The 26,591-nt window shown below is 32.6% G+C and overlaps 2 protein-coding genes across 2 annotated transcripts; both read left to right on the top strand.

Annotated features, from left to right (window-relative positions):
• Positions 1-2,287: 2,287 nt before the first annotated feature.
• On the top strand, positions 2,288-9,433 carry LOC149584031 (uncharacterized). The gene is made up of 5 exons (XM_089863297.1): positions 2,288-2,453; positions 7,543-7,854; positions 8,199-9,053; positions 9,123-9,186; positions 9,255-9,433. The coding sequence occupies exons 2-5, from the start codon at positions 7,543-7,545 to the stop codon at positions 9,431-9,433; spliced, it is 1,410 nt and encodes a 469-aa protein (XP_089719423.1). The 5' UTR covers positions 2,288-2,453.
• On the top strand, positions 4,830-6,635 carry LOC149584032 (uncharacterized). Its single transcript, XM_089863296.1, has one exon. It carries the CDS (start codon positions 4,830-4,832, stop codon positions 6,633-6,635), a length of 1,806 nt encoding a protein of 601 aa, XP_089719422.1.
• Positions 9,434-26,591: the final 17,158 nt, after the last annotated feature.

The following is a 26,591-nucleotide window of genomic DNA, read 5'->3' on the forward strand; positions in this document are numbered from 1 at the left end:
TCAGGTTTCGTTTCATTTATGACTATTTATAAAGGACGTTCCTGGTATACGCTAGATGGTTTCTGACAGTGTTTTATACGGCTTATAACATATTTAAACTAAATGAAGATCGTATGTGCCAGAATTAAGATATTCAACTTTCAAGGCTAAAATGAACAGTGTAATAATTGAAATCATTTTCGAGATTCTTCTCAGGTTTCCTTTCATTTATGAATAATTTATAAAGGAAGTTCCTGGTATACGCTAGATGGTTTCTGACAGTGTTTTATACGGCTAATAACATATTTAAACTAAATGAAGATCGTATGTGCCAGAATTAAGATATTCAACTTTCAAGGCTAAAATGAACACACACTCAAAACTAACTGTAAATCTAACCGTACGTTCACAATTTTTTATACAGAAAGTTGCCGTAATTATGATAAACAGCTCAACACTGTAGAATTTACAATAGTTTGCTGTTTTTTATTAGTTTACAGCCCATGCTGTAAAAATACAGCGTAATTTGCCGTTATTTTAATTTACTACCGTAAAAAAACAGTAATATACATTTTGTGGTGTTTAACAGCAGGAAAATGTAAAATGAACCACACATAGATGTTTTATTTCTAAACAGCATTAGCTGTGAAATAAACATCTAACCATACCGTCAACGTGACAATACAGTCGCACAAGAAAACATTTAGCAGTTATTTTATTCATTTCAGAATAAAACTCTTTCCCTTAATAGGCCTTTTCAAAAAGTCCCCTATACAAAATATGTAGCCGGGGGAAAAAGCAGAGATGGAAGGCATTTTTCCCTCCCTAATTTCTGCGCGCGCATCTATGAAACGTCATTTTTAAAATCGCCTATTGTTTCCAAGTGCAACCTGACGCAATAGAGTTGTTACCGCGTTGGCTTGCACTGTCAAAAATCCGTAATCGGTGTAATTTGAGAGTGATTAGCCCCTTGTCAAATTCCCTTTCGAGTAACGTGACCTAATGAACAAGTTTTTTCAGGTCGTATTATATAACGTGTGCCCGTATTTGTTAGGTATGTTTACCGTTTCATCTACTTTTAAATTATGAATTTGGGCGGTTATGTTTTACTACTGCGCTTGGACAAAAAAGGGGATAAAATTAAAGATAGTACTTACACTACATTCTTGGAAGATTTAAGAATTGACGAAACTAAAAACTTTGATGACAAAAGATATGTGAGATCATCCTTTTTATATTGGTGTATTAGGTACATATATTAGGGGATGAGAAGGCAACCTGACCCACATAGTACTCATGGTGTGTTAGATTTTGTTAAGCTATATAGTTTAGGTTTGGTTCTGTTAGCTTTGCTTTAACGGGGGATAAGGTTGCCGTCTTTTATCCCTATAATATATTGTTTCGTTACCTTTGTTTAAATTTACTTTAGAGAAAACGAGCTTTAAATTTTCGTATTTTTAAAGATCTTAGCGAGGGGCCAGTCACTCAGCGTAATTGTTGTACACGCTTGTACCCTTGATTGTACTAAATTGATTACGCGTAAACTTTAAAGGCCCTGCCTTTGAGAGTTCTAAAATGATTACGCGTAATCCGTAATCGGTGTACAGCATGGAGGAAGAAGGGCTGTGTACAGGGAATATGAGAGTGGATATCCCCTCGGATCTTAGTACTAAAAAGATTTGTTGTGCTTCAATACTAAGTACGATACTATTTAGTATCGAATATCAACGTTATCATAATAATAATAAAGTTACGGTAAAACTATATGTATATATTAAATATTTTAAACTAAGGATGGTAACGATAGTTTACAAATTATTGTCTTTTACGCTGATATAAAACAAGATTTAATATTTTAGATGTTTAACTGCTCATTCGAAATGCATGTAGAAACTGATGAGTTCGAGAACGGTTATTATGTAAGACGTCACTAATCACTATAAATTGAGGTTCCAGCATTACAACTGTTGAACGTTACTAACTGAACTAAAGTGGTAAGTCTATCGTAATGTTTTAAGTAGATTCATAGTCGTTTTATTATCAAATTTACTGAATTTGCAAAAATTCCCAACATATTTTTGAAATAGAGAGTTTCGCTTTCGTCAGGGAGAGGCAGCGTGAATAGCGCCAAAGAATTTAAATGTAAGGAATGGAAAGTTTCCATTGCTTGCTTTTAACTTCTTTGTTTGCATTAGGCAGCCTCTCCCTCTCTCCCGCGCCCCCTAAACGTTCCTGCTTCAAAACTTCTACCTGGGGCCTAACCTCTATTGAGTTCCTTCGTCACTCGTCAGTACGGTCACTCGAATTCGATCAGTTTACTTTTTTTTTTGCAATCGCGGTTATCGGGAGGCCGCAATTTTTTGGTTTTTTAAATCGTGATTACCGATTACGCTCGATTTAATTGGACTTGTGAAGTTTTGACATTGAAATAGGAAGTGTGGAACGTCTGCACATTTGGAGGTGAAACATTAAGTGTAAGTTTGATTTTTGTAATCATTTGTAAGAGTGCATGATTCTTTCAACATTTAGGCTCTCATGGTTAAACGCTTTAGGTAAATGGTCCATAAAGGTTCACTTTTGTGCTGCGTACGTTGTTTGAACGGGGAAACGAAAATTAATAGAAACTTTAGGCTTAACTCTAGCTCGTTATGTATGTTCCCTAAACTTATTTTTCCCGAAAAAAATGCAAATATTCATAGCTGCTCTAGTAAATTCATAAAAAACGGAAAGTAGTAAAAGTAAGGGAATTATAATTATTGAGAAAAAAGTTAAAAATCCTTAATATTAATTTGAATACATAGATGGATTGAGAACCCGAAGGTCTAATCACTCTCAGATTCTTTGTACACCAATTACGAATTACGCTGAGTGACTGGCCCCTCGGGAGAACCAGTTCCATTCATTCACCCAAAATAGCTGTCTTCACAGAAAACAAAGTTATGGAATGGAATTCCTACCAGAGCTTTATAAAATCCGCTGAAAAACGGGAAAATAGGGGGGGGGGGGTAGTAAAAACAATTTTCGGTACATTTCGTCGTTTAGTTTTAGTCCTTTTCGCATGGGGCATTGACCTCCTCGTGTTATCTCTGTGATCCCCTACATCAACTGTGGGCAAGAAAGCAGCGCATAGGCACCGCGGGGTTCCCTAGATTTACCCCCGTTTTCACCACGCATGGATCACGGCTGCCTATACTGATTCTCTCTCGCTCTTTCTCTCCTCTCTGTTCCTACAAAAGCAGGGAGAGGAAGAGGTCGCCTATGCTAACATAACTCTAATCTAGCGGGAAGGGGTAGAAAACGGGGGTACGAAATTATTATGTTCCTCTCGACACCTGGAGGATAATTCACCATGCCCAAAGTGACGTCACGAATTCTTTATATTTATATTCTTTGGCGCTATATGTGGGTTTCCATATTCACTACGTAAGAGCTGAACTCGCAGGTGCAAAGAAGACAAATAGATCGCCAAAATTTCCCTGCAGGTGGCTGTACAATAGCAATGTAAAATTTCCATAGAACCGCTCCTTGGGACCAACTCGCGAGATGTTTTAGCATTAAACCCGTCTTCTTAACCCCTTTTAGCCTATCTCAATACTTCACTGAAGATTGAAGAATTTGGAAACCCACCTATTCACGCTGCCTCTACCTGAAAAGGCGAGCCTTTCTCTCGGGCAAAAATAAGTTGGGATTTTTACATCATAATTTTTACCCTTTCAAGGACGGATCCTAGTATAGTGTAGAACCAAGTTCTCCATCCATCGAAATCATTACCAAATAGATTAATTATAGATAGTTTTCACACATGGAGGATTCATACCATTTACACCAGGAGGCCGGGCTATCTGGCGGACAAAAACCGGTCTGCTTTTGTCCTCCAGATAGCCCGGCTTCCTGGTGTAAATGGTATGAATCCTCCATGTGTGAAAACTATCTATTCTAGCTTTTTCGCTTTGTGAAAGCTTCGACTGAATCTTGTTGTTTGACGCTTCTCCGAGGGGCCAGTCACTCAGCGTAATCGGTGTAGAAGCATGTACCTTTGACTGTACTAAATCGATTACTCGTAATCTTTAAACGTCCCGCCCTTAACAGTGCTAAAATAATTACGCGTAATCCGTAATCGGTGTACAGGTAATTTGAGAGTGATTAGCCCCTCGCGCTTCTTCTCCATGCCTATATGGGAATTTACAACTAGTGCAACGTACCTATTTCTTTCACATTAGATTTCGTCGAGGGGCTAATCACTCTCGGATTCCCTGTACACCAATTTCGGATTACTCGTAATAATTTTAGCACTGTGAAATGCAGGGATTTTAAAGATTACGCGTAATCACCAGTCACAGGTACAGTGTGTACACCGATTACTCTAAGTGACTGGCCCCTCGGATTTTAAAGTATCATATTTATAACTGATAAATCTATAAGTAGTATACTTCAACCATAGCAAAATATTTAGATAGAAATTTTACATCTCTTATTTTCTATAGACTTCCACCCCTCCCACCGCCCAGTTTTAAAAGGTTTCTGATAAAATGAAGCCCACGAGAAACTGCGCTGTTTGCTTTTCATCTTTCGAGACAATCGAAAATTACATGAAACATTACAAACTCCACCAGAATGTGCCCAATGTTCAATATCCTTGCGGCTTTGATTCATGCGAGCAAACATTTTCAAATTATAACTCTCTAAAAAGCCATTGTCAAAGACAGCATAGAAAAAGACCACACGTTGAAAACGACACAAGAAATATACCTGGCACAAATTTAGCGCATTCTATCCAGTGTTATGTTGGGGATTGCAGTGAAGGTTTTATGAATTTTAAGGGTCTAATGAGACATCTAAAATCTCACATAATGCAAGGCATTGGCGTGGCCTGTCCTTACAAATGCAAAGAACTAAAATACTTCACACTAATATCTTCCTTTACGGCACATATATCACGATATCACAAAGGGGAAATAGAACCCCCCGAAAAGCGTGATCTCACAAAAAGATCTTTATCTTCCCCGGAAAAAATTGCCCAAAACTCCACTGAGTTTAATTTCGACAACAGTGATAATAATGTTTCAAAAATAAATTATAATGAAGAAACCGACTGTACTGATCCTGAAACCCACTTTGCTAGAAATTTAGGGCTTTTTTATTTAAAACTTGAAACGAAAAGGCTAATTCCGGTATCAACCATACAGACCATAATCGAAGAGTTTCAATTTTTAAGAGATATTGAAAATGATTACAATGAAAAAAAATTAAGAGTTAAACTTAATGATATGGCACTTGACGAAAACGTTGTTTCGGAAATTTTGAGAGCAGTAAAAGAAAGCGATTTACTAAAAACAACAAATGACTACAATTTTAAAACTGCATATCGCCGTGACGCATTTAACGAATCACATCTGAACTTTGTATCTCCAGTTAGCGTTTCACTTGGGTACCACGAAGGGAAAAAACTATTTTACCACTATGTCCCTATTAAATCTTCGCTTAAAACATTCATATCTAACCCCGAAGTAGCAAAAACTCTTCAATTTCCAAAGCCCACTTACGAAAAGGGCTCCAATTATGTTCTAAAAGACGTAACAGATGGTAAAGTTTATAGCGATATTTTTGGGTCTTCGGAATTAAATACAATCTACTTAATAGTGTTTCAAGATGGGTTTCAGATAGTTAATCCACTTGGCTCAGCAAAAACCAAAAATAAACTAATTGGGGTGTATTATACGGTCTTAAATCTTCCCCCAGAAAAGAGGTCCAATATCGACCATATTCAATTAATATCTCTTTGCAAGGAATCGGACATGAAAAAAAAGGGTGTGACGAAATTCTTTAGTAAGCTGGTGGATGATCTTAAAGATCTCGAAACAAATGGAATCGAGTTGTCTAACGGAAAACTTGCAAATGTCAAGCTTTTCTGCCTAGTAGGGGATAATCTTGGTTCTCACGAAGTAGGGGGTTTCCAACTCGCGTTTGCCAATGGGAAAATCTGTCGTTTTTGTGAAATTGACCATGTAGATATTGAAAATGATGTTGAAGCCCCAAAAAGATCTGTTGAAAATTACCAATCTGCTGTACTAGAGTTAAACACGGGTGAGAATGACTCTGTAAGAGGAATTAAATTCAATTCCCCATTTCATATTTTGAAAGTCTTTCACGTTTGTAATCCCGGATTACCACCCTGTTTAGCCCATGACCTCTTTGAGGGAATCGTGGCTTACGATCTACGTCTTTTTCTAAATAACTTGATTAAAGTTAAAAAATGGATTACATTACCACACCTAAATTTTCTAATTACCCACTTTAAATACCTTGGAAGTGACGCTAATAGCAAGCCGTGCCCCCAAATAGATACATCAACAAAGCTAACAGGAAATGCCTCTCAAAATTGGTGCATGCTTAGGATGCTTTCCATGATTTTGCGGGATTACGTTAAAGATGCATCCGATCCAGTGTGGTCTCTTTATTTACAATTGAAGTTAATTGTCGAATTCATTTGTGGCCCAAAAATATCGAAAGACGATGTATCTATTCTAATTGGGCTGCTAGACCAATACAAATCAGATTTATTAGAGTATTTTCCTAACTATAGACTTAAACCTAAACATCATTACGTCTTTGCACATTATCCAGAGTTAATATTGCAATTTGGTCCGTTAATATAAGGGTTTTCACTCTAAGATTCGAAAGCAAAAACGGTTTTTTTAAAAAATTCGCTAGGCAAACAAAGAATTTTGTAAATCCAACGAAATCTCTCGCAGTCAAGCACCAAAAACTCCAAGCCTATTTATCAAGCGGATCATATTTTGGCCCAAATTTGGATTTTAATTTTCACGGGGGTACAAAATTTTCAAGAAAATATTTTGACGATGAGTGTGTTAAAGAAGCAGCGGGAAGGTTTCATCTAAATGAAATAAATAGTATATCTATCCCCAAGCTCTCTTATTTGGGGACAGAGTACGAAGTAGGCCATTTCATTGTCATTCGCAGTACCGAAGATGGCATTGATTTCGGGAAACTTGAGACTTTAATAGTAAAGAACAATGAGATATTTTTCCTAATGCGGAAATTTTCGTCAGTGTTAAATCTCACTCTCTTCGTTTATGAATTGTCTGAACTGAATGAATCGACCATAATACCGATTAAAGATGCCAATGACTACTACCCTTTACGAGGGTACCGATTTAATGGGAAAGAACACGTCTCATTAAAGCACCGAGTACATCACAGTCTTAGAGATGTCTCGTTGTAAAATGTAAGACAGACATTTATGAAGTATTGTGGAATTACAATAATATTTAATAATAATATCATTAGGGTTAGGTACTTGTGTATAAGGAAACAATTTAAATGAAAATAACATAGATTTTAAGCATGCCTCTGAATGCAGTATGGCAAAACAAGTCGTCTAACGTTCTTAACGGTTTTAATATTTTAATAAATGCATTAAATGTGTAATTAACGTCTTTTTTAATGAAAACTATTTAATTGCTATTAGAGTCAATGTAAAAAGGATAATTAGAACATTTAACAGTTTTAAAACTTGTATAGGAAGTAAAAATTTATTTACAGATGGCCAGTAATGAAGCTATGGAAACGGGTGAAGAGGAAACTAAGACTCTCATTGAAAAACATTTGTTACTCGCATTGCCGCAACTGTCAAAAAATCAAACTAGTCTAGCCAAGGTACTCGATTGTATATTAGCGCTAGGAGTTGAAAAACCGTCAGAATTTCACCTTATCAACCAAGATGATATCGACAAATCAATTTTGAAGCCTATTCAAATTAGAAAAATTCAGCAGTACGTAGAAAAAGACACTGGGACAAGTGATGAAACTATATCGAAGATTTCTGACGATCAAGCCAGTGGCTCAGCCAAAAAAGTAAAAATAACCTTTTCTAATTAACTTCCCTAAGTGTTTTCCACCATTAATTAGCAAAACTCTTATACTCCAATCAATTTTATAAAGGCAGTTGAATATAATTTAAAAATAAAGATACAGCATTGACTACCATATCTTGTTCCCTGCCGCTAACTTTAAAATTATCAAATTTATATCAAGCGCAACTGCACATAACCTTTAAAAACAGTAAACAAATAAGGGCCATTTGCAAGAATCACTTCATTTAGAGTTTTTAATTTTTACTTTCTCAAAAGTGGAAAATTTCTTAGATTAAATTTAAACATTATTGTTTTTAATCTTCATTAAATGGATTTTTTTTTCAGGTTTGTCAAACCAGAGCACCAAAATCTAATTGGGTCGAAATGTATAAGATTGATCCAGAAATGTTTCGCAAAAGTGTCAAATGTGCGTTATTAAGTGGGAAAAATCTCAATAAAAAAACCCGAAAAAATGCTGTACAGGATCTCTTGAACGATATTTTAAAAGTTTGCCCAAGACCATTGACAAGCCAGCTTATGGAAATTGCTAAGATGTTATATTGTGCATACCCGGAAGCAATATGCGACAAATACGATGGAGCAATTTTAGGTTGTGGATACTCAAGATTTGGTTATCAATTAAAAACCCGGATAGAAAATATGACCAGGGATAAGGATAACAACATACCAAATGTTAGAAAATCGCAAAAATCCAAGTATGTTAAAAGAGCAGACTGCATCAATTCTCACCCTCAAGTTGAACTATGCGAAAAAGAGAGTGCATTAGCGGCTCAAACCGACCTTAAGGCCCTTTCTAACGAACTCAATCCAGACACAGAAGTAGTGAAAAAGAAGCTTCATGAGAGTTATGTTTTACAAAGGGCTGATTTAAACAACGAGCCCCATGGGAAACAACTTCATGAAAATTGGCCTTTTCTATTTGAAATCTATGGCATTTACTTGCATAACCAGTTATTGCTCCAGAAAGATATAGGAAGTCTCTTCGCGAAATTTTTCATGGAAAATGGAAAGAAGATATTGGGTTTTTTTTCTCGAATAAAAACCAAGGAAATCAGAGAAATCATGAAAAAATATGATAGCAAATTTTCATTCGATAGTCAAAATTCTGTAGCCTGCATCATCCAATTACTTCTGACACATTTTAAAGAAGACCAGCAATGCCTTTTTCCTTGCTACGAGGTACTATTTTATCTTATTGTCGGAAATGATTGTAGACACTTTTCTGTATATTGTTTTCATATTTTATAGCCAGGAACTGATCTGAATTCTATTCAAAAGAAAATTAAAGCCCATCCATGTCTGGTGATATCTGGTTCGTTTTAACTCCATGTTTTTTAATGGTTTTTTCCTCGTTCAACATATTAATTGTTTTTTTTACAGGGAGAGACATATTTACGGCTGACAACTTCATGGTTGCATTAGATAACCATATTGTGAATGACCATGTGAAAGGAGAACATCTGATGGATGCTTTGGGAGCGCTCTTAGGGACGTATTACATGGTTAATGTTAGCTATCCACCTGACTGCGCTTGCTTTTTGGAGTTTTTTCAACGGTAATGTCCTATACTCTACCGAAAAATAATACCCCTTATTTACAAAAATATTTTTGTTTTTGAAAATAGTTGTGCGGCCAAAATTAACCCACAAGAGGCGCAGGCAAGAAAAAAACCTCCACCAATAAACCAAAAGGTTTTGGCTCTAATCAACAAGCTAGGAAACTATGAATGGTCAAGCGAAAGGTAATATGTATTTCCAAAACTGAGCGCCAAATTACGACTAATTCAAAAATGTTTTTTTTATAATTGTTAATCGCTTTTTACAAATTTAGAGAGTTTTAAATATTTATGAAAGGGTTTATATAATATAAAACTGAAGAAACATTTTCACCATGCATTTTCGAAATACACTATTTATTTGAAATAAAATAATTTTGAATTATGTCCTATTTGACGTCTCACAACTTAAGAGAAATAATTAGGAAAATGTTTTAATACTTGATCTAACTTTTATTTTATCATTTTAGTGATATCAACATAATTGATAATTTGGAGGAAGACTAACCCTCGCCGATTTTTAATACGTTTAATAACTTTTAAAATTCAAAATAAACCATTTGTTATTCAATTGCTTTTCAAATTTCTTCCTGACTTATACAAAACAACTGTTTAAATTATGGTAAAATCTCGAAAATTAAAGGCCCTACTATTTTCAAATTTACAAGTTACTCCCAAGAAAACAGCGGGCTTTAGGGAAATGAAGGAAGGGTATGGGGTAATAAAAACTACAATTATTGTAAAATATATTGTTCAAGCTAATATAAAAAACTGCAACGAAAAGAAATATTATAAGAGCTTGGTGTGAACAAAACAGCAAACTTCATAAAATTAACATGGTAAAACGTTCAAGATAACAGCAACGTTTGTTAAATAAAGAGTTGAGGTTGTCTTACAGAAAACCCAACAATTTGTAACAAAAACAGTAAGCTTTGTTAAAATATACGGTTAAAATTGATGTCTTATGTACATCAATTAATATTAAAATTTATGGTTTAAGCGCCATCTTTTTAACAGCAACCAATAATATAATTTACAGTTTAAGTGGTGTTTTAAAAACAGCAAGCAATTTTGAAATTTACGTTTTGGTTGCTGCCAAAACCACAACAACAACACTAATAACATTGCCTATTAATGTTTTTTTTACAGTGGCTTCTGTGGTTTTTTAAACCTTAAGTGCTATTATTTTTACTGCTAGCATAACTGTAATAGTGATAGTTAACTAAACACTTAAATAAACATTTACTACGCAGTGAAAAAAACTGCCAGTGTACTTAGTTAAATTAACAGCAACCTGCTGGCATCAGGTGCTGCCAGTAGGTTGCTGTAATTTTGAAAGCAAGATTTTTCTGTGTGTGCAGTGTAATAATTGAAATCATTTTCGAGATCTGTCTCAGGTTTCGTTTCATTTATGACTATTTATAAAGGACGTTCCTGGTATACGCTAGATGGTTTCAGATAGTGTGTTATTCGGCTAATGACATATTTAATGTAAATGAAAATCGTATGTGCCAGATTTAAGATATTCAACTATCAAAGCTAAAATGAACAATGTAATAATTGAAATCATTTTCGAGATGTTTCTCAGGTTTCGTTTCATTTATGACTATTTATAACGGACGTTCCTGGTATACGCTAGATGGTTTCTGACAGTGTTTTATACGGCTAATAACATATTTAAACTAAATGAAGATCGTATGTGCCAGAATTAAGATATTCAACTTTCAAGGCTAAAATGAACAGTGTAATAATTGAAATCATTTTCGAGATGTTTCTCAGGTTTCGTTTCATTTATGACTATTTATAAAGGACGTTCCTGGTATACGCTAGATGGTTTCTGACAGTGTTTTATACGGCTATTAACATATTTTAACTAAATGAAGATCGTTTGTGCCAGAATTAAGATATTCAACTTTCAAGGCTAAAATGAACAGTGTAATAATTGAAATCATTTTCGAGATTCTTCTCAGGTTTCCTTTCATTTATGACTATTTTATAAGGACGTTCCTGGTATACGCTAAATGGTTTCTGATAATGTTGTATACGGCTAATAACATTTTTAATGTAAATGAAGATCGTATGTGCCAGATCTAAGATATTCAACTTTCAAGGCTAAAATGAACAATGTAGTAATTTAAATCATTTTCGAGAATCTACTCAGGTTTCCTTTCATTTATGACAAATTTATATGGACGTTCCCGGTATACGCTAGATGGTTTCTGACAGTGTTTTATACGGCTAATAACACATTTAATGTAAAAGAAGATGGTATGTGCCAGATTTAAGAAATTCAACTTTGAAAGCTAAAATGAACAATGTAATAATTGAAATCATTTTCGAGATGTTTCTCAGGTTTCGTTTCATTTATGACTATTTATAAAGGACGTTCCTGGTATACGCTAGATGGTTTCTGACAGTGTTTTATACGGCTAATAACATATTTAAACTAAATGAAGATCGTATGTGCCAGAATTAAGATATTCAACTTTCAAGGCTAAAATGAACAGTGTAATAATTGAAATCATTTTCGAGATGTTTCTCAGGTTTCGTTTCATTTATGACTATTTATAAAGGACGTTCCTGGTATACGCTAGATGGTTTCTGACAGTGTTTTATACGGCTATTAACATATTTTAACTAAATGAAGATCGTTTGTGCCAGAATTAAGATATTCAACTTTCAAGGCTAAAATGAACAGTGTAATAATTGAAATCATTTTCGAGATTCTTCTCAGGTTTCCTTTCATTTATGACTATTTTATAAGGACGTTCCTGGTATACGCTAAATGGTTTCTGATAATGTTGTATACGGCTAATAACATTTTTAATGTAAATGAAGATCGTATGTGCCAGATCTAAGATATTCAACTTTCAAGGCTAAAATGAACAATGTAGTAATTTAAATCATTTTCGAGAATCTACTCAGGTTTCCTTTCATTTATGACAAATTTATATGGACGTTCCCGGTATACGCTAGATGGTTTCTGACAGTGTTTTATACGGCTAATAACACATTTAATGTAAAAGAAGATGGTATGTGCCAGATTTAAGAAATTCAACTTTGAAAGCTAAAATGAACAATGTAATAATTGAAATCATTTTCGAGATGTTTCTCAGGTTTCGTTTCATTTATGACTATTTATAATGGACGTTCCTGGTATACGCTTAATGGTTTCTGATAATGTTTTATACGGCTAATAACATTTTTAATGTAAATGAAGATCGTATGTGCCAGATCTAAGATATTCAACTTTCAAGGCTAAAATGAACAATGTAATAATTTAAATCATTTTCGAGAATCTACTCAGGTTTCCTTTCATTTATGACAAATTTATAAAGGACGTTCCTGGTATACGCTAGATGGTTTCTGACAATGTTTTATACGATAATAACATATTTAAACTAAATGAAGATCGTATGTGCCAGAATTAAGATATTCAACTTTCAAGGCTAAAATGAACAGTGTAATAATTGAAATCATTTTCGAGATCTGTCTCAGGTTTCGTTTCATTTATAACTATTTATAAAGGACGTTCCTGGTATACGCTAGATGGTTTCTGACAGTGTTTTATACGGATAATAACATATATAAACTAAATGAAGATCGTATGTGCCAGAATTAAGATATTCAACTTTCAAGGCTAAAATGAACAGTGTAATAATTGAAATCATTTTCGAGATCTGTCTCAGGTTTCGTTTCATTTATGACTATTTATAAAGGACGTTCCTGGTTTACGCTAGATGGTTTCTGACAGTGTTTTATACGGCTAATAACATATTTAATGTAAAAGAAGATGGTATGTGCCAGATTTAAGAAATTCAACTTTCAAGGCTAAAATGAACAATGTAATAATTTAAATCATTTTGGAGAATCTACTCAGGTTTCCTTTCATTTATGACAAATTTATATGGACGTTCCCGGTATACGCTAGATGGTTTCTGACAGTGGTTTATACGGATAATAATATATTTAAACTAAATGAAGATCGTATGTGCCAGAATTAAGATATTCAACTTTGAAAGCTAAAATGAACAATGTAATAATTGAAATCATTTTCGAGATTCTTCTCAGGTTTCCTTTCATTTATGACTAATTTATAAGGACGTTCCTGGTATACGCTAAATGGTTTCTGATAATGTTTTATACGGCTAATAACATTTTTAATGTAAATGAAGATCGTATGTGCCAGAATTAAGATATTCAACTTTCAAGGCTAAAATGAACAGTGTAATAATTGAAATCATTTTCGAGATCTGTCTCAGGTTTCGTTTCATTTATGACTATTTATAAAGGACGCTCCTGGTATACGCTAGATGGTTTCTGATAGTGTTTTATACGGCTAATAACATATTTAATGTAAATGAAGATCGTATGTGCCAGATTGAAGAAATTCAACTTTCAAGGCTAAAATGAACAATGTAATAATTTAAATCATTTTGGAGAATCTACTCAGGTTTCCTTTCATTTATGACAAATTTATATGGACGTTCCCGGTATACGCTAGATGGTTTCTGACAGTGTTTTATACGGCTAATAACATTTTTAATGTAAATGAAGATCGTATGTGCCAGAATTAAGATATTCAACTTTCAATGCTAAAATGAACAGTGTAATAATTGAAATCATTTTCGAGATCTGTCTCAGGTTTCGTTTCATTTATGACTATTTATAAAGGACGTTCCTGGTATACGCTAGATGGTTTCTGACAGTGTTTTATACGGATAGTAACATATTTAAACTAAATGAAGATCGTATGTGCCAGAATTAAGATATTAAACTTTCAAAGCTAAAATGAACAATGTAATAATTGAAATCATTTTCGAGATGTTTCTCAGGTTTCGTTTCATTTATGACTATTTATAAAGGACGTTCCTGGTATACGCTAGATGGTTTCTGACAGTGTTTTATACGGCTAATAACATATTTAAACTAAATGAAGATCGTATGTGCCAGAATTAAGATATTCAACTTTCAAGGCTAAAATGAACAGTGTAATAATTGAAATCATTTTCGAGATTCTTCTCAGGTTTCCTTTCATTTATGACTATTTTATAAGGACGTTCCTGGTATACGCTAAATGGTTTCTGATAATGTTTTATACGGCTAATAACATTTTTAATGTAAATGAAGATCGTATGTGCCAGATCTAAGATATTCAACTTTCAAGGCTAAAATGAACAATGTAGTAATTTAAATCATTTTCGAGAATCTACTCAGGTTTCCTTTCATTTATGACAAATTTATATGGACGTTCCCGGTATACGCTAGATGGTTTCTGACAGTGTTTTATACGGCTAATAACATATTTAATGTAAAAGAAGATGGTATGTGCCAGATTTAAGAAATTCAACTTTGAAAGCTAAAATGAACAATGTAATAATTGAAATCATTTTCGAGATGTTTCTCAGGTTTCGTTTCATTTATGACTATTTATAATGGACGTTCCTGGTATACGCTTAATGGTTTCTGATAATGTTTTATACGGCTAATAACATTTTTAATGTAAATGAAGATCGTATGTGCCAGATCTAAGATATTCAACTTTCAAGGCTAAAATGAACAATGTAATAATTTAAATCATTTTCGAGAATCTACTCAGGTTTCCTTTCATTTATGACAAATTTATAAAGGACGTTCCTGGTATACGCTAGATGGTTTCTGACAATGTTTTATACGATAATAACATATTTAAACTAAATGAAGATCGTATGTGCCAGAATTAAGATATTCAACTTTCAAGGCTAAAATGAACAGTGTAATAATTGAAATCATTTTCGAGATCTGTCTCAGGTTTCGTTTCATTTATGACTATTTATAAAGGACGTTCCTGGTATACGCTAAATGGTTTCTGATAATGTTTTATACGGCTAATAACATTTTTAATGTAAATGAAGATCGTATGTGCCAGAATTAAGATATTCAACTTTCAAGGCTAAAATGAACAGTGTAATAATTGAAATCATTTTCGAGATCTGTCTCAGGTTTCGTTTCATTTATGACTATTTATAAAGGACGCTCCTGGTATACGCTAGATGGTTTCTGATAGTGTTTTATACGGCTAATAACATATTTAATGTAAATGAAGATCGTATGTGCCAGATTGAAGAAATTCAACTTTCAAGGCTAAAATGAACAATGTAATAATTTAAATCATTTTGGAGAATCTACTCAGGTTTCCTTTCATTTATGACAAATTTATATGGACGTTCCCGGTATACGCTAGATGGTTTCTGACAGTGTTTTATACGGCTAATAACATTTTTAATGTAAATGAAGATCGTATGTGCCAGAATTAAGATATTCAACTTTCAAGGCTAAAATGAACAGTGTAATAATTGAAATCATTTTCGAGATCTGTCTCAGGTTTCGTTTCATTTATGACTATTTATAAAGGACGTTCCTGGTATACGCTAGATGGTTTCTGACAGTGTTTTATACGGATAGTAACATATTTAAACTAAATGAAGATCGTATGTGCCAGAATTAAGATATTAAACTTTCAAAGCTAAAATGAACAATGTAATAATTGAAATCATTTTCGAGATGTTTCTCAGGTTTCGTTTCATTTATGACTATTTATAAAGGACGTTCCTGGTATACGCTAGATGGTTTCTGACAGTGTTTTATACGGCTAATAACATATTTAAACTAAATGAAGATCGTATGTGCCAGAATTAAGATATTCAACTTTCAAGGCTAAAATGAACAGTGTAATAATTGAAATCATTTTCGAGATTCTTCTCAGGTTTCCTTTCATTTATGACTATTTTATAAGGACGTTCCTGGTATACGCTAAATGGTTTCTGATAATGTTTTATACGGCTAATAACATTTTTAATGTAAATGAAGATCGTATGTGCCAGAATTAAGATATTCAACTTTCAAGGCTAAAATGAACAGTGTAATAATTGAAATCATTTTCGAGATCTGTCTCAGGTTTCGTTTCATTTATGACTATTTATAAAGGACGTTCCTGGTATACGCTAGATGGTTTCTGACAGTGTTTTATACGGCTAATAACATATTTAAACTAAATGAAGATCGTATGTGCCAGAATTAAGATATTCAACTTTCAAGGCTAAAATGAACAGTGTAATAATTGAAATCATTTTCGAGATTCTTCTCAGGTTTCCTTTCATTTATGACTATTTTATAAGGACGTTCCTGGTATACGCTAAATGGTTTCTGATAATGTTTTATACGGCTAATAACATTTTTAATGTAAATGAAGATCGTATGTGCCAGATCTAAGATATTCAACTTTCAAGGCTAAAATGAACAATGTAGTAATTTAAATCATTTTCGAGAATCTACTCAGGTTTCCTTTCATTTATGACAAATTTATATGGACGTTCCCGGTATACGCTAGATGGTTTCTGACAGTGTTTTATACGGCTAATAACATATTTAATGTAAAAGAAGATGGTATGTGCCAGATTTAAGAAATTCAACTTTGAAAGCTAAAATGAACAATGTAATAATTGAAATCATTTTCGAGATCTGTCTCAGGTTTCGTTTCATTTATGACTATTTATAAAGGACGTTCCTGGTATACGCTAAATGGTTTCTGATAATGTTTTATACGGCTAATAACATTTTTAATGTAAATGAAGATCGTATGTGCCAGAATTAAGATATTCAACTTTCAAGGCTAAAATGAACAGTGTAATAATTGAAATCATTTTCGAGATCTGTCTCAGGTTTCGTTTCATTTATGACTATTTATAAAGGACGCTCCTGGTATACGCTAGATGGTTTCTGATAGTGTTTTATACGGCTAATAACATATTTAATGTAAATGAAGATCGTATGTGCCAGATTGAAGAAATTCAACTTTCAAGGCTAAAATGAACAATGTAATAATTTAAATCATTTTGGAGAATCTACTCAGGTTTCCTTTCATTTATGACAAATTTATATGGACGTTCCCGGTATACGCTAGATGGTTTCTGACAGTGTTTTATACGGCTAATAACATTTTTAATGTAAATGAAGATCGTATGTGCCAGAATTAAGATATTCAACTTTCAAGGCTAAAATGAACAGTGTAATAATTGAAATCATTTTCGAGATCTGTCTCAGGTTTCGTTTCATTTATGACTATTTATAAAGGACGTTCCTGGTATACGCTAGATGGTTTCTGACAGTGTTTTATACGGATAGTAACATATTTAAACTAAATGAAGATCGTATGTGCCAGAATTAAGATATTAAACTTTCAAAGCTAAAATGAACAATGTAATAATTGAAATCATTTTCGAGATGTTTCTCAGGTTTCGTTTCATTTATGACTATTTATAAAGGACGTTCCTGGTATACGCTAGATGGTTTCTGACAGTGTTTTATACGGCTAATAACATATTTAAACTAAATGAAGATCGTATGTGCCAGAATTAAGATATTCAACTTTCAAGGCTAAAATGAACAGTGTAATAATTGAAATCATTTTCGAGATTCTTCTCAGGTTTCCTTTCATTTATGACTATTTTATAAGGACGTTCCTGGTATACGCTAAATGGTTTCTGATAATGTTTTATACGGCTAATAACATTTTTAATGTAAATGAAGATCGTATGTGCCAGATCTAAGATATTCAACTTTCAAGGCTAAAATGAACAATGTAGTAATTTAAATCATTTTCGAGAATCTACTCAGGTTTCCTTTCATTTATGACAAATTTATATGGACGTTCCCGGTATACGCTAGATGGTTTCTGACAGTGATTTATACGGCTAATAACATATTTAATGTAAAAGAAGATGGTATGTGCCAGATTTAAGAAATTCAACTTTGAAAGCTAAAATGAACAATGTAATAATTGAAATCATTTTCGAGATGTTTCTCAGGTTTCGTTTCATTTATGACTATTTATAATGGACGTTCCTGGTATACGCTTAATGGTTTCTGATAATGTTTTATACGGCTAATAACATTTTTAATGTAAATGAAGATCGTATGTGCCAGATCTAAGATATTCAACTTTCAAGGCTAAAATGAACAATGTAATAATTTAAATCATTTTCGAGAATCTACTCAGGTTTCCTTTCATTTATGACAAATTTATAAAGGACGTTCCTGGTATACGCTAGATGGTTTCTGACAATGTTTTATACGATAATAACATATTTAAACTAAATGAAGATCGTATGTGCCAGAATTAAGATATTCAACTTTCAAGGCTAAAATGAACAGTGTAATAATTGAAGTCATTTTCGAGATCTGTCTCAGGTTTCGTTTCATTTATGACTATTTATAAAGGACGTTCCTGGTATACGCTAGATGGTTTCTGACAGTGTTTTATACGGATAATAACATATATAAACTAAATGAAGATCGTATGTGCCAGAATTAAGATATTCAACTTTCAAGGCTAAAATGAACAGTGTAATAATTGAAATCATTTTCGAGATCTGTCTCAGGTTTCGTTTCATTTATGACTATTTATAAAGGACGTTCCTGGTTTACGCTAGATGGTTTCTGATAGTGTTTTATACGGCTAATAACATATTTAATGTAAATGAAGATCGTATGTGCCAGATTGAAGAAATTCAACTTTCAAGGCTAAAATGAACAATGTAATAATTTAAATCATTTTGGAGAATCTACTCAGGTTTCCTTTCATTTATGACAAATTTATATGGACGTTCCCGGTATACGCTAGATGGTTTCTGACAGTGTTTTATACGGCTAATAACATTTTTAATGTAAATGAAGATCGTATGTGCCAGAATTAAGATATTCAACTTTCAAGGCTAAAATGAACAGTGTAATAATTGAAATCATTTTCGAGATCTGTCTCAGGTTTCGTTTCATTTATGACTATTTATAAAGGACGTTCCTGGTATACGCTAGATGGTTTCTGACAGTGTTTTATACGGCTTATAACATATTTAAACTAAATGAAGATCGTATGTGCCAGAATTAAGATATTCAACTTTCAAGGCTAAAATGAACAGTGTAATAATTGAAATCATTTTCGAGATTCTTCTCAGGTTTCCTTTCATTTATGAATAATTTATAAAGGAAGTTCCTGGTATACGCTAGATGGTTTCTGACAGTGTTTTATACGGCTAATAACATATTTAAACTAAATGAAGATCGTATGTGCCAGAATTAAGATATTCAACTTTCAAGGCTAAAATGAACAGTGTAATAATTGAAATCATTTTCGAGATCTGTCTCAGGTTTCGTTTCATTTATGACTATTTATAAAGGACGTTCCTGGTATACGCTAGATGGTTTCTGATAGTGTGTTATACGGCTAATAACATATTTAATGTAAATGAAGATCGTATGTGCCAGATTTAAGAAATTCAACTTTCAAGGCTAAAATGAACAATGTAATAATTTAAATCATTTTGGAGAATCTACTCAGGTTTCCTTTCATTTATGACAAATTTATATGGACGTTCCCGGTATACGCTAGATGGTTTCTGACAGTGTTTTATACGGATAATAACATATTTAAACTAAATGAAGATCGTATGTGCCAGAATTAAGATATTCAACTTTCAAAGCTAAAATGAACAATGTAATAATTGAAATCATTTTCGAGATGTTTCTCAGGTTTCGTTTCATTTATGACTATTTATAAAGGACGTTCCTGGTATACGCTTGATGGTTTCTGACAGTGTTTTATACGGCTTATAACATATTTAAACTAAATGAAGATCGTATGTGCCAGAATTAAGATATTCAACTTTCAAGGCTAAAATGAACAGTGTAATAATTGAAATCATTTTCGAGATTCTTCTCAGGTTTCCTTTCATTTATGAATAATTTATAAAGGAAGTTCCTGGTATACGCTAGATGGTTTCTGACAGTGTTTTATACGGCTAATAACATATTTAAACTAAATGAAGATCGTATGTGCCAGAATTAAGATATTCAACTTTCAAGGCTAAAATGAACAGTGTAATAATTGAAATCATTTTCGAGATTCTTCTCAGGTTTCCTTTCATTTATGACTATTTTATAAGGACGTTCCTGGTATACGCTAAATGGTTTCTGATAATGTTTTATACGTCTAATAACATTTTTAATGTAAATGAAGATCGTATGTGCCAGAATTAAGATATTCAACTTTCAAGGCTAAAATGAACAGTGTAATAATTGAAATCATTTTCGAGATCTGTCTCAGGTTTCGTTTCATTTATGACTATTTATAAAGGACGTTCCTGGTATACGCTAGATGGTTTCTGATAGTGTTTTATACGGCTAATAACATATTTAATGTAAATGAAGATCGTATGTGCCAGATTGAAGAAATTCAACTTTCAAGGCTAAAATGAACAATGTAATAATTTAAATCATTTTGGAGAATCTACTCAGGTTTCCTTTCATTTATGACAAATTTATATGGACGTTCCCGGTATACGCTAGATGGTTTCTGACAGTGTTTTATACGGCTAATAACATTTTTAATGTAAATGAAGATCGTATGTGCCAGAATTAAGATATTCAACTTTCAAGGCTAAAATGAACAGTGTAATAATTGAAATCATTTTCGAGATCTGTCTCAGGTTTCGTTTCATTTATGACTATTTATAAAGGACGTTCCTGGTATACGCTAGATGGTTTCTGACAGTGTTTTATACGGATAATAACATATTTAAACTAAATGAAGATCGTATGTGCCAGAATTAAGATATTCAACTTTCAAAGCTAAAATGAACAATGTAATAATTGAAATCATTTTCGAGATGTTTCTCAGGTTTCGTTTCATTTATGACTATTTATAAAGGACGTTCCTGGTATACGCTTGATGGTTTCTGACAGTGTTTTGTACGGCTTATAACATATTTAAACTAAATGAAGATCGTATGTGCCAGAATTAAGATATTCAACTTTCAAGGCTAAAATGAACAGTGTAATAATTGAAATCATTTTCGAGATTCTTCTCAGGTTTCCTTTCATTTATGAATAATTTATAAAGGAAGTTCCTGGTATACGCTAGATGGTTTCTGACAGTGTTTTATACGGCTAATAACATATTTAAACTAAATGAAGATCGTTTGTGCCAGATCTAAGATATTCAACTTTCAAGGCTAAAATGAACAATGTAATAATTTAAATCATTTTCGAGAATCTACTCAGGTTTCCTTTCATTTATGACAAATTTATAAAGGACGTTCCTGGTATACGCTAGATGGTTTCTGACAGTGTTTTATACGGATTATAACATATTTAAACTAAATGAAGATCGTATGTGCCAGAATTAAGATATTCAACTTTCAAGGCTAAAATGAACAGTGTAATAATTGAAATCATTTTCGAGATCTGTCTCAGGTTTCGTTTCATTTATGACTATTTATAAAGGACGTTCCTGGTATACGCTAGATGGTTTCTGACAGTGTTTTATACGGATAATAACATATTTAAACTAAATGAAGATCGTATGTGCCAGAATTAAGATATTCAACTTTCAAAGCTAAAATGAACAATGTAATAATTGAAATCATTTTCGAGATGTTTCTCAGGTTTCGTTTCATTTATGACTATTTATAAAGGACGTTCCTGGTATACGCTTGATGGTTTCTGACAGTGTTTTGTACGGCTTATAACATATTTAAACTAAATGAAGATCGTATGTGCCAGAATTAAGATATTCAACTTTCAAGGCTAAAATGAACAGTGTAATAATTGAAATCATTTTCGAGATTCTTCTCAGGTTTCCTTTCATTTATGAATAATTTATAAAGGAAGTTCCTGGTATACGCTAGATGGTTTCTGACAGTGTTTTATACGGCTAATAACATATTTAAACTAAATGAAGATCGTTTGTGCCAGATCTAAGATATTCAACTTTCAAGGCTAAAATGAACAATGTAATAATTTAAATCATTTTCGAGAATCTACTCAGGTTTCCTTTCATTTATGACAAATTTATAAAGGACGTTCCTGGTATACGCTAGATGGTTTCTGACAGTGTTTTATACGGATTATAACATATTTAAACTAAATGAAGATCGTATGTGCCAGAATTAAGATATTCAACTTTCAAGGCTAAAATGAACAGTGTAATAATTGAAATCATTTTCGAGATCTGTCTCAGGTTTCGTTTCATTTATGACTATTTATAAAGGACGTTCCTGGTATACGCTAGATGGTTTCTGACAGTGTTTTATACGGATAATAACATATTTAAACTAAATGAAGATCGTATGTGCCAGAATTAAGATATTCAACTTTCAAGGCTAAAATGAACAGTGTAATAATTGAAATCATTTTCTAGATCTGTCTCAGGTTTCGTTTCATTTATGACTATTTATAAAGGACGTTCCTGGTATACGCTAGATGGTTTCTGATAGTGTTTTATACGGATAATAACATATTTAATGTAAATGAAGATCGTATGTGCCAGATTTAAGAAATTCAACTTTCAAGGCTAAAATGAACAATGTAATAATTTAAATCATTTTGGAGAATCTACTCAGGTTTCCTTTCATTTATGACAAATTTATATGGACGTTCCCGGTATACGCTAGATGGTTTCTGACAGTGTTTTATACGGCTAATAACATATTTAATGTAAAAGAAGATGGTATGTGCCAGATTTAAGAAATTCAACTTTGAAAGCTAAAATGAACAATGTAATAATTGAAATCATTTTCGAGATTCTTCTCAGGTTTCCTTTCATTTATGACTAATTTATAAGGACGTTCCTGGTATACGCTAAATGGTTTCTGATAATGTTTTATACGGCTAATAACATTTTTAATGTAAATGAAGATCGTATGTGCCAGAATTAAGATATTCAACTTTCAAGGCTAAAATGAACAGTGTAATAATTGAAATCATTTTCGAGATTCTTCTCAGGTTTCCTTTCATTTATGACTATTTTATAAGGACGTTCCTGGTATACGCTAAATGGTTTCTGATAATGTTTTATACGGCTAATAACATTTTTAATGTAAACGAAGATCGTATGTGCCAGATCTAAGAAATTCAACTTTCAAGGCTAAAATGAACAATGTAATAATTTAAATCATTTTCGAGAATCTACTCAGGTTTCCTTTCATTTATGACAAATTTATATGGACGTTCCCGGTATACGCTAGATGGTTTCTGACAGTGTTTTATACGGCTAATAACATATTTAATGTAAAAGAAGATGGTATGTGCCAGATTTAAGAAATTCAACTTTGAAAGCTAAAATGAACAATGTAATAATTGAAATCATTTTCGAGATGTTTCTCAGGTTTCGTTTCATTTATGACTATTTATAAAGGACGTTCCTGGTATACGCTAGATGGTTTCTGACAGTGTTTTATACGGCTAATAACATTTTTAATGTAAATGAAGATCGTTTGTGCCAGATCTAAGATATTCAACTTTCAAGGCTAAAATGAACAATGTAATAATTTAAATCATTTTCGAGAATCTACTCAGGTTTCCTTTCATTTATGACAAATTTATAAAGGACGTTCCTGGTATACGCTAGATGGTTTCTGACAGTGTTTTATACGGATAATAACATATTTAAACTAAATGAAGATCGTATGTGCCAGAATTAAGATATTCAACTTTCAAGGCTAAAATGAACAGTGTAATAATTGAAATCATTTTCGAGATCTGTCTCAGGTTTCGTTTCATTTATGACTATTTATAAAGGACGTTCCTGGTATACGCTAGATGGTTTCTGACAGTGTTTTATACGGATAATAACATATTTAAACTAAATGAAGATCGTATGTGCCAGAATTAAGATATTCAACTTTCAAGGCTAAAATGAACAGTGTAATAATTGAAATCATTTTCTAGATCTGTCTCAGGTTTCGTTTCATTTATGACTATTTATAAAGGACGTTCCTGGTATACGCTAGATGGTTTCTGATAGTGTTTTATACGGCTAATAACATATTTAATGTAAATGAAGATCGTATGTGCCAGATTTAAGAAATTCAACTTTCAAGGCTAAAATGAACAATGTAATAATTTAAATCATTTTGGAGAATCTACTCAGGTTTCCTTTCATTTATGACAAATTTATATGGACGTTCCCGGTATACGCTAGATGGTTTCTGACAGTGTTTTATACGGCTAATAACATATTTAATGTAAAAGAAGATGGTATGTGCCAGATTTAAGAAATTCAACTTTGAAAGCTAAAATGAACAATGTAATAATTGAAATCATTTTCGAGATTCTTCTCAGGTTTCCTTTCATTTATGACTAATTTATAAGGACGTTCCTGGTATACGCTAAATGGTTTCTGATAATGTTTTATACGGCTAATAACATTTTTAATGTAAATGAAGATCGTATGTGCCAGAATTAAGATATTCAACTTTCAAGGCTAAAATGAACAGTGTAATAATTGAAATCATTTTCGAGATCTGTCTCAGGTTTCGTTTCATTTATGACTATTTATAAAGGACGTTCCTGGTATACGCTAGATGGTTTCTGATAGTGTTTTATACGGCTAATAACATATTTAATGTAAATGAAGATCGTATGTGCCAGATTGAAGAAATTCAACTTTCAAGGCTAAAATGAACAATGTAATAATTTAAATCATTTTGGAGAATCTACTCAGGTTTCCTTTCATTTATGACAAATTTATATGGACGTTCCCGGTATACGCTAGATGGTTTCTGACAGTGTTTTATACGGCTAATAACATTTTTAATGTAAATGAAGATCGTATGTGCCAGAATTAAGATATTCAACTTTCAAGGCTAAAATGAACAGTGTAATAATTGAAATTATTTTCGAGATCTGTCTCAGGTTTCGTTTCATTTATGACTATTTATAAAGGACGTTCCTGGTATACGCTAGATGGTTTCTGACAGTGTTTTATACGGCTTATAACATATTTAAACTAAATGAAGATCGTATGTGCCAGAATTAAGATATTCAACTTTCAAGGCTAAAATGAACAGTGTAATAATTGAAATCATTTTCGAGATTCTTCTCAGGTTTCCTTTCATTTATGAATAATTTATAAAGGAAGTTCCTGGTATACGCTAGATGGTTTCTGACAGTGTTTTATACGGCTAATAACATATTTAAACTAAATGAAGATCGTATGTGCCAGAATTAAGATATTCAACTTTCAAGGCTAAAATGAACAGTGTAATAATTGAAATCATTTTCGAGATCTGTCTCAGGTTTCGTTTCATTTATGACTATTTATAAAGGACGTTCCTGGTATACGCTAGATGGTTTCAGATAGTGTGTTATTCGGCTAATGACATATTTAATGTAAATGAAATTCGTATGTGCCAGATTTAAGATATTCAACTATCAAAGCTAAAATGAACAATGTAATAATTGAAATCATTTTCGAGATGTTTCTCAGGTTTCGTTTCATTTATGACTATTTATAAAGGACGTTCCTGGTATACGCTAGATGGTTTCTGACAGTGTTTTATACGGCTATTAACATATTTTAACTAAATGAAGATCGTTTGTGCCAGAATTAAGATATTCAACTTTCAAGGCTAAAATGAACAGTGTAATAATTGAAATCATTTTCGAGATTCTTCTCAGGTTTCCTTTCATTTATGACTATTTTATAAGGACGTTCCTGGTATACGCTAAATGGTTTCTGATAATGTTGTATACGGCTAATAACATTTTTAATGTAAATGAAGATCGTATGTGCCAGATCTAAGATATTCAACTTTCAAGGCTAAAATGAACAATGTAGTAATTTAAATCATTTTCGAGAATCTACTCAGGTTTCCTTTCATTTATGACAAATTTATATGGACGTTCCCGGTATACGCTAGATGGTTTCTGACAGTGTTTTATACGGCTAATAACACATTTAATGTAAAAGAAGATGGTATGTGCCAGATTTAAGAAATTCAACTTTGAAAGCTAAAATGAACAATGTAATAATTGAAATCATTTTCGAGATGTTTCTCAGGTTTCGTTTCATTTATGACTATTTATAATGGACGTTCCTGGTATACGCTTAATGGTTTCTGATAATGTTTTATACGGCTAATAACATTTTTAATGTAAATGAAGATCGTATGTGCCAGATCTAAGATATTCAACTTTCAAGGCTAAAATGAACAATGTAATAATTTAAATCATTTTCGAGAATCTACTCAGGTTTCCTTTCATTTATGACAAATTTATAAAGGACGTTCCTGGTATACGCTAGATGGTTTCTGACAATGTTTTATACGATAATAACATATTTAAAC

Source organism: Phalangium opilio, unplaced genomic scaffold (genome assembly GCF_054372755.1).
Source record: "Phalangium opilio isolate 3A_F unplaced genomic scaffold, DU_Popi_V2 ptg001170l_1, whole genome shotgun sequence".
NCBI lineage: Eukaryota > Metazoa > Arthropoda > Arachnida > Opiliones > Phalangiidae > Phalangium > Phalangium opilio.